Source organism: Anoplophora glabripennis, unplaced genomic scaffold (genome assembly GCF_000390285.2).
Source record: "Anoplophora glabripennis isolate ALB-LARVAE unplaced genomic scaffold, Agla_2.0 scaffold301, whole genome shotgun sequence".
In the NCBI taxonomy this organism is placed as follows: Eukaryota; Metazoa; Arthropoda; class Insecta; order Coleoptera; family Cerambycidae; genus Anoplophora; species Anoplophora glabripennis.
In genome coordinates, this window is record NW_019416435.1 from 1 (window position 1) to 10,025 (window position 10,025).

General features: G+C 33.5%; 2 protein-coding genes across 2 annotated transcripts; one reads left to right on the top strand and one right to left on the bottom strand.

The window, feature by feature from the left end:
- Positions 1–2,279: 2,279 nt before the first annotated feature.
- On the top strand, positions 2,280–4,024 carry LOC108909053 (uncharacterized protein At4g17910-like). Its single transcript, XM_018713276.1, has 2 exons — positions 2,280–2,619; positions 2,670–4,024. Exon 2 carries the CDS (start codon positions 2,686–2,688, stop codon positions 4,021–4,023), a length of 1,338 nt encoding a protein of 445 aa, XP_018568792.1. The 5' UTR covers positions 2,280–2,619; positions 2,670–2,685; the 3' UTR covers position 4,024.
- Positions 4,025–6,085: 2,061 nt separating this feature from the next.
- On the bottom strand, positions 6,086–9,699 carry LOC108909050 (EGF domain-specific O-linked N-acetylglucosamine transferase). The gene is made up of 5 exons (XM_018713274.2): positions 9,539–9,699; positions 8,791–9,491; positions 8,018–8,627; positions 7,863–7,965; positions 6,086–6,323 (listed from the first exon to the last, which is right to left on the bottom strand). The coding sequence occupies exons 2-5, from the start codon at positions 9,464–9,466 to the stop codon at positions 6,159–6,161; spliced, it is 1,554 nt and encodes a 517-aa protein (XP_018568790.1). The 5' UTR covers positions 9,467–9,491; positions 9,539–9,699; the 3' UTR covers positions 6,086–6,158.
- Positions 9,700–10,025: the final 326 nt, after the last annotated feature.

The window sequence follows — 10,025 nt, forward strand, 5'->3', positions numbered from 1 at the left end:
GGATGGGGCCCACCTACGAAGGCTGTCCAGGCCTACACGAGATGAGGCAGGATAAAGAGGGATAATCCCCCTCGATCCCAAATCATAGAGGCCAACTTCTAGCCATAGAATAATGGCTGCGACTACGTACCCGACGTGACCGACAAACATAAAAGACCTAGACACCAACTTTTTGACCCTGGGTGACTACCCCAACGACATCCCCCCCTCTGCCCGCTAACCTTTTTTGTTTCAGAGACCTACAGGATCAAGAAACGAAGACAACGACACACACTCACACACACATACACACCCCCTACCCATTTACAACTTACCTCTCCCTTCCCGCGCTAGCCTAAGGGCCACCTTAGTAAAGCGTATCCCATGCTGCATAGCCGCATTATCCTACCCAACCATAAACATGACACCACCCCCGGGGTTTACACAGACGAGCCGGCGAAGCAAGAAGAGCGCCAGAAGAAAGGGCCCTAGCCGGCGGGGCGCAGCCAGGACAAAAGGAGGTCCCACAAAGCGCCTACACCGGCCGCATTCCGCATTTGCGGTCGGGCTAGACGACGAATGGGGCCCACCTGCGAAGGCTGTCCAGGCCTACACGCGATGTGGCAGGATAAAGAGGAATAATCCCCCTCGATCCCAAATCATTGAGGCCAATTTCTAGCCATGGAATAATGGCGCGCTTAGAAAAAGCGCAATTTGAATTTAGCTCACGAAACACAAATGTTTAGCCCATCTTTAGTCCCCTGCCAGTTTCTCTTCAATTTTGACACTTGGCGGCCANGGCCTACACGAGATGAGGCAGGATAAAGAGGGATAATCCCCCTCGATCCCAAATCATTGAGGCCAATTTCTAGCCATGGAATAATGGCGCGCGCTAGACATGACCATCCCCTACTCAGGCAAGCCGTTGACTACGTACCCGACGTGACCGACAAACACAAAAGACCTAGACACCAACTTTTTGACCCTGGGTGACTACCCCAACGACATCGCCCCTCTGCCCGCTAACCTTTTCTGTTTCAGAGACCGCCAGGATCAAGAAACGAAGACAACGACACACACATACACACTACCCATTTACAACTTACCTCTCCCTTCCCGCGCTAGCCTAAGGGCCACCTTAGCAAAGCATATCCCAGGCTGCATAGCCGCACCATCCTACCCAACCATAAACATGACACCACCCCCGGGGTTTACACAGACGAGCCGGCGAAGCAAGAAGAGCGCCAAAAGAAAGGGCCCTAGCCGACGGGGCCCAGCCAGGACAAAAGGAGGTCCCTCAAAGCGCCTACACCGGCCGCATGCCGCATTTGCGCTCGGGCTAGACGACGAATGGGGCCCACCTGCGATGGCTGTCCAGGCCTACACGAGATGTGGCAGGATAAAGAGGGATAATCCCCCTCGATCCCAAATCATTGAGGCCAATTTCTAGCCATGGAATAATGGCGCGCTTAGAAAAAGCGCAATTTGAATTTAGCTCACGAAACACAAATGTTTAGCCCATCTTTAGTCCCCTGCCAGTTTCTCTTCAATTTTGACACTTGGCGGCCAATTCAAACAAAAATTTCAAGTAATCATGTTCGATCCAAATCACAATACAAATGAAAACTTTCGGCAAATAGAGGATATAATCGATGCACGAAAATTATTGGGTCAATACAATGTTTACAAACAATCAAATGGAATGAATTTCAGATATATTTATTCAAGTTCCACTGGCACTCCGTTCAGCAAAAATGTAAATTTTGATGATACTGTAATTTTAAATGAAAGAGATACTACCTCTAACTTAAAACAGACGGATTCTGAAATAACTGTTGTACGAGTTAGATGTGACGATATAAATCTTAAAAGTAGACAAAATAAATGGGATATGCATGATATAGCTATACCAGGAGATGGTTCTCATTTAGGAGAAAGTCCTTCGTTGGTTAATTTAGCTACCCTGGTAGGTCACAATGTGCCATGTGAAGGCGAAGAATACCTAGTTCCTTTATCTTCGTGGGATCCATTTTTAAAACCGGATGAAATACATTCCGACTTAAAATGCTGCTCAGACTCAAATTTCGATAATACACCTTGTAGCAGCAGTGTAAAACCTGAAAACAAAAATTCCGAAGAAAACAATACAAATGCACGAGAAGTGAATTTAGGAAGTGATGGAATTAATTTAGTTTTTCGCCGACGTAGTTGGGCGGGAAAAATTTCAAAATTTATACGTAAACACTGTAAGAAATCAAAAACCCTACCGGACCAGAATCAAAACAAAAATTGAGGTTGGTTTTAAGTGAATGATTTTTAAACTGAAAAATATAATTCAATATAAAAATTACCTAATTGAGAATATACTTTCAAATACATTGTTAAACAATACTTATTTTAAATACAAAATCTAAAAGGACACAAAACGACGTAAAGAAGACATAAACACATTAAGTTTCCTAAGTTCTAGTTCCAGTTACCTCAATCTCAGATAGACGATAAAGTTATGCTACCAAGAAGTAAATCCATTATGCTCTTGTAAATATGCAAAAATAAATTGCGTAAAAACAAAAACAGAATCAACCAAATTATCTAAAAGTTTCATCGACTTTGTGTCCTATTCTTTTCCTTTTCCATTTGGTAATATTTTGTTAATTACATGTCCTTAAAGTATTGAAAATATTTTTTAGGCAAGTGAAATGAAAAATGGATTACAAAGAACATCACATGAAACAAATGCACTCCAGTGGATCAACAGCATATGAAACTCTAATCGCAATTGTCCCTTCATCCTTAATGACATTTATCGCAGTGCTGTTAAATTCAATGTTTAGAACGTATATTACGAAGCAAAAAAAATATTTGTTTATAATGGAGTATATCTTTTTAGTGTTGCCAATTATACTTAGTATAACTATATTATCTCATTATTTGATAAACATTCTCTTTACTTTAATAGCTGTTGTTGTTACTACTTTGGCATTAGTAATTTATAGTATAAAACCGACCAAATCGTTGGTAACCGATGAGAAATATAAAACAAATTTTATAACTAACGCAAGATCAACAATAAATGTTCTATCTGTCGCAGCTATTTTAGCTGTAGATTTCAAAATTTTTCCTAGAGATTTTGCAAAAACCGAATCATTTGGTTACAGCCTTATGGATGTAGGAGTTGGATTATTTATGTATTCAAATGGTATTGTTGCACCTGAAGCAAAGGAGCGAAGGGCTCCATTAAAAAAATCGATAAAATCAACATTGCCACTTTTTGTCTTAGGTATGGCCCGATTAATTTTTGTACAACAAACTGATTACAATGTTCCTGTTTCTGAATATGGAATACATTGGAACTTTTTTATTACCTTAGCATTAACAAAAATTTTTTGTGCCTTTGTTTTGAATGTTACTAAAATAAAACACATCTTTTTAAGTGCAGTTTTTATAATAGTAACTCATGAAATATTGCTACACATAGGTCTACAACAGTTTGTATTAAGTAACATGAAGAGAAACAATTTTATTGCAGCTAATAAAGAAGGAGTAGTATCAAATCTTGGATACGTATCGATATATTTATTTTCTGTTGCTTTTGGTTATTCCTTACATAAAATAAATCAAGTAAAAAATAAGTATACAGGCCTAATATTCTTCCTGTATGCATTATTGGCACTACTTATATCCTTAATTTTACAAAATTACTTTGGAATATCTAGAAAATTAGCTAATTCAGCTTACTGTTTTTGGATATTGTTCATTGGGATATTCATGACAGAGATTTATTATTTGTCGCAAATGTTACTGGAATTTCTTTATAGGAATAGAGTAGAAGGTGTATACTCTCCATTAATATTTGAAGCTATTAATTACAATGGATTGGTTTTCTTTCTCACGGGGAATTTATTTACAGGTTTAATTAATTTAACTTTTAACACTTTAACCTTAACCGATAACTTTAGTTTGATAATTCTTACTTCGTACATGTTTCTTAATTGTTTAATAGTAACTTTACTATATAATAAACAATATAAACTGAAAATTTAAACCTGTTTATTTATCAATTCCTCACCCAAGAAATTGTCACAATTTACTATATTTGTTGTACCATTTTACGCTATAATAAAATTTATCAGTTTATTGGCAAAATGTAGTTTAGACTAAAAATCATTCAAAAGATAATATAGTAATACTTAAAAAATCTCTAGGAGGCTAGTTAATTATGATTTTTTCATAATAAATCCCATTCATAGTAATGATATATTGTTATTGAATAAAACATGCTATTTTTCCTTCAACCATTTAATTAATTTGGGCTTTAAAATTATTCAAACAAAATTTTGATAAAAAAGCAAAGGAAGTAAGTAGGATATATAATGTAGTCATGGATACTTACTCTATCAATTAGTTGCTAATCGAGTTCATTTGTGATTCAATTTGCTGAAACGTCTGTAAAAATGAAATCTAGTGAAGATTTAGGTGTACCTGAGAAGATACTGGAGTCTGCAAAAGAGGATTCTTTGAATCTTTTCCCAAAGAAATCTCAAGAAATTTATGAATGCATTTTTCAACGCTTTATGGATTGGTGCAACGCAAAAAATATTAAGTTGTATTCGGAAGATATATTGATGGTATATTTCTCAAACTTAGCAAATATAATAAAATCAACGCTTTGGTTACAATATTCAGTGTTGCAGCCAACGTTGGATATAAAGGAGATTGATATAAACAAATATTCAAAGTTACGTGCTTTTCTCAAGAAACAGAATGAGGGATATGTGCCCAAAAAATCACGAATATTTACAAAGGAGTAAATTGATTGCTTTTTGAATATTGCACCTGATAATGTATATTCGATTGATGAAAAAACTTTAAAAATAAAGCAACAAAATTTTTAAAAAGCTTTATAGATCGTCCTAATATTGGGGGTTACAGGCACATACCGTTCTAATGAATTAGTTAATTTAACAATTATTGATAATGTTGATGTGAAATCTGCCTTAATTATAAAAATTCCCAATACCAAAACCAAGACATCACGTTCTTTTACTGTGCTGGGAGACAGTTATTTAAGTTTTTATCGGAAATATGTTGCTTTACGTCCACCTGGATTGGTACTTAGAACTTCTGATATGTTACTGGAAAGTGTCATCGAATGGTGGTTGGTATTCATAAAATAAGTGCCATCTCGCAAGAAGTGACAAAATTTTTGAAACTGGACAACAAACTGGAAAGAGTACAGTGGACACACATTACGACAAACATCTGCTACCCTTTTAGTTGACAGCAATGGTGACCTCACTTGTCTTAAAAGACACGCAGGATGGAGATCAAGCACTGTGGCGCAAGGCTACATTAAAGACTCACTTTTGAATAAAGAAAATGTAAGGCTACTGAAAGTTGATAGTGGTAATGATAAACCAAGCATCGTTGTCATTTCTGAAGAATGAGGGTAGTGGCAGTTTCAGTGGTTTATTTAATTTTAATACTTGTTCAAACTTGTATTTAATATAAATGAATACACAAAAATTATTGTAAATATTGTTGAATAAGCTTGTATAAATTAAAACTTGATTAACACTTTTAACCTAAGGATTAAGTGTCAACTTTAGCTCCTAGGATTAAAATAAGTGAATAATTTTGTTAATGATCCCATTTTTTTTTTTTTCAGTAAGGAAAATGTCTACCTTAGAGATTTCTGACAGTCAAAAAATATAATTTTGTGACTGTTGGACAAAAAAGTTATTTATTAAGATAAAGATATTTAATTCACTTTGATGTTTGAATATACATACGATATATTAGAATCTCTATGTGCCTTAGAAGTAAAGTGTTAATACTTTCAAAATAAATTATGATCAAATATTTTATGTAATAAAAATTAAATCACAAAAAATCCTAAAAAATAAAATTAATTTTCAACAATATCTGCATTAGAGGTACAAATTACTGATCAAATTATTTAGTAAGAAATTGGCGAAATGTAAAACAGATTTTAAATAGGTGTAATTAAGATTAAATTATTAATCAATTTCAGTTATTTATTTAAAAAATGTAATATTTCTACAAGTATAAAAATTTAAATTAAGTCTAGTATAAAAATGTCATTAAAGAAATGTATAAATTAGATCACGTTAATATTGTAAAAATGAGATTAAATATTTTAACTATGTAAAATATAATTACAATTCATCATGGGGATGCCTTTCATTTACACCATATACAATATTCTTGACTTTTGGATGATTTTTTACATGTTTTGCGGCTTTCACTACTAATCTTTTAAATTCTTCGACATCAAAGGAATAATTGGCAAATTTTGCATGTGCTCCACCAGTGTATGATTCCTAAAAAAAAACATGCAAAGCTTGTTTTTTAGATGGCATCCCAAGTTATGGCTACAAGAGTATAATAAAAAGTCAAAATGACTCCATTAACTTCACAGTAATTCAAAATTTATGAGAATAGGCAAATCTCTACTTTTAATAATGCTACTCTAAGTATTGTATACAGGATGTTCTAATAAACATAGGACTATGGTAGGTTTTTATTCAATATTTCCGAAACCTGTAGGAATAATTATTAAATAAAATTTTTGAGATCTGTAAGTATTTTATTAACAGGTAAGCGTAAAAAAATGATTGCAATTTTGTTTTGGATGTCTTCTTTCCAAGTTTTATCACAAAATCTTATGTTTTTTTACAAAAGGAAGGTCCTTTTATTGTATTAAAAAATTAGTTTAGAAGTTCTATCATATAAAAATGTAAGAGTTAACAAATCAGGTGTGTTGCTTTAGCCTGCCAAATTTCGTTACTAAGTTCAAAAAATCTACAAAACATCTGAAAATGTTAAGGGAGCTACAAGCCCTTGACTATGCATCCCTTTCCTTTTAAAAACTCATGTCTCCTAAGTAAACTTTAGCTTTTGATGTGTTATATACTTTGAAAGAACTTCATGGGAGGACCATTGCAGAAAACAAAGATGAGGATTTAGTAGACTTGGCAAAGTTGCACCAGATAGACCTTTGTCTCCTTCAGGGATCAGTTTTGTGAACAAACTAAACGAGCAACTATTTATCCCCAGCTTTGGCAAATGTAACACTCTACTAGATAATAGGGCTTTTGTTTACGATCTGGAATATGTAATAGTATATTACGTAATAAGTGTTGTAAAAAGCATTTTACACATGAATGGAAAAGTTAATTAAGGTAATTCTATGAGTGTGTAATTGCATTACACCACGTATTACGTACTATACTTTACCTACGATCACTACTGTAAATACTTAAAAACACACCGTCTGCAATCAATGTAAGATTCCTATTACGTACGGTAAAAAAATCGCACAGCTTGGTAAAAAAATCGCAGTTTTCCTAGCAACTGCTTAGCAACAAACAGTATTGTATTGACCGTTGCTAGGCGGTTGCTAGGAAAACTGTATGATTTTTTTACCAAGCTGTGCGATTTTTTTACCGTACGTAATAGAAATCTTACATTGATCGCAGACGGTGTGTTTTTAAGTATTTACAGTAGTGGTCGTAGGTAAATACTTAAAAAATTACAATTTTTGTATTATGACATTCTTACAGCAAATGAGCGATATGTTTTTATTAGGTTTAACTTGTTTGTGATGTAATAAAAACACTTATTTTATAAAATATTTTACAAATAGTAAACTATTATGAAAGAAATGTGTCATACTGAATTTGATACAGATAAATCACCATTATTTTTATGGGTAGAATCAACTAAATTTTTACATTTATTTTTAGAAAAACCTGTATAAAATTTTTTAATTTAAATTTGCTGTCCAAAGCTTGTATAATTACAATACCTTCTAATATAAACAGATAAAAAAAATTAAAATTATAAAAAACATTACATACATCCTTTATGGACGTAAATTTATCTCCATCCTCCCAAGTTATGTATTTTACCCCTCTTAAACGAGCCAGATCAAGGTAGCAGTTCATATCTTCACAGTTGTACCTAGAACATATTTAAGCTCAAATACTTGTACAAAAATATCAGAATATCTTACAATTCAAAAACAACTGCCCATTCTGGTAGAAAGAGTAAGTGAGTCAAACCGGCTCCATGAATACCTATAAATATATCTGAATTTCTTGAGATCTCCAGTTGTTTCTTAAATGGCATATTTCTATCATATACAATTTTAATTACCTCATAATCCTCATTCTCTTTCAAGGAATCTATAAGTTCATCTTCATTTAACACTCTTCGGTATTTAGTTTCTCTCGATAGAAAAGTGATGTGGATTTTCTTATTATAGCGTGTATGGAATGGTATTTCTAATCGATGCAAAACATGCTTTGAGAAAGCATCAAATAAACCACTGCCTTCACAGCCATAGATTATTGGAGTATTATAATACAAACCAAATATCATTCTTGGCAATAAAGGAAAAACTACATTTTTAAAACATACTGTGTCACCCCTAAATGTCTTTAAGTCCCATATGGAATGATCAGTAAAAGCTTGCCAAGTTTCTTCAAATGCTGAGCGGTATGTAAATGTTTCCCATATTAACACATGCACATCCTTAGAAAATGCATCTTCCTGTGTTGCATTTAAATGTAAAGATGCATATAGATTTAAAAAGTCACAGAAATGATGATACATATTTACTGCTGAAAATCAATATATTCAATATGAAAAGTAGTAAGAAGCATTACTAAGCATACTGTTAAATATTTGTTAATTGGTTTCAAAGTTAAGTTATATATTTTTTAATACTAGAATTCTGCAATTATTATTATAAGTAAATAAACAATTAAAATTTAATATACATACTAGCATCTATCTTCATAATAAAAGTCGGTTTTTCTATAACTACATCACAGTCTCCTTCAACTATAGGTCTACGATTAAGTCTAGTAAAATACCTCATTTCAGGTCCCCAACTTTGTAAAGGACTTATATGATCAGCTTGTTCAATCAATCTGTCCTTGTGAAAGTCACAGTAACCACCAATATCTCCTTCTTGCAAAACATCCATTTTGTATCTAATTGGCTCTTCTACACTTATCAGCCTAGTAAAATTTAACATTATATTTCTTCCTCGGCAAAACCGCAAATGTTCTGTGCATTCTAAGGAACTGTCATCGGGAAACAAAGGTTCACACAGCACTCGCATTTCTCGTAATTGCTGTTTTATGTAACCAAAATCTGCTTGAGTGTAAAAAGTCGTCTGCTGAGCAAATTTGGTTTTTACCCAGCCTTTATGATCGCCAGGACAAGCAGGTACAGAATATTGTTTGTCCCATTTGCAATCATATTCATAACCCCAGCATTTACTTTTATTCAAAAATGGTTTATAGGGACAGTCATTATCGTTTAAACATCTTTCTACTACCTTAGGAGAATTTGCAAAATAATATGGCAAATGATCTTCTGGTAAATCAATAGTTGAATAATTATCACATAGAACTTGCAAAAATAATACAAAAACTAAAAATACTATATACATTTCGATTGTTTGAAATAATCTAAAACTAATTCAAAATTAATATAATCAACACCATTAATTTTAAAATATTACTTAAATTGGATAACATCTGGAAGTATAAAAGGAACCAAGTTTTTTGACTATTTAAACGACCATAGCTTAATGGTAAGGAGAAAGTAAATAAATGATTAAAATAAATCCCAATGTTCCCACAAATGAGAAGGTTAACAACCATTAGATCACAGATCAGTAAACAGTAAACACCGTCACCAGTCACCACAAAACATATACCTAATATGTAAACAGTGTAAACACTAGATCACCAGTTAGAGCAGTTCAGAGCGAACAGCCGAGCTGAGCAGACGTGCTTGTTTGTGAGGTAAAGTGATTGCAACGAGCAAAATCTACCTGCCTTTATTAAGGCTACCTGGAAAGAATCCCTTTCTTTCCTTTTAATTACCGACCTAATCCCCGGCTTAAGCATAGACGCCGTCGGCATCTTTGTTACAGCACCTGTGCCGGGGTTATGCCCAGGTAAGTTTTTACTTATTTATCAGTTATTTGCATTACTTTAGAATAC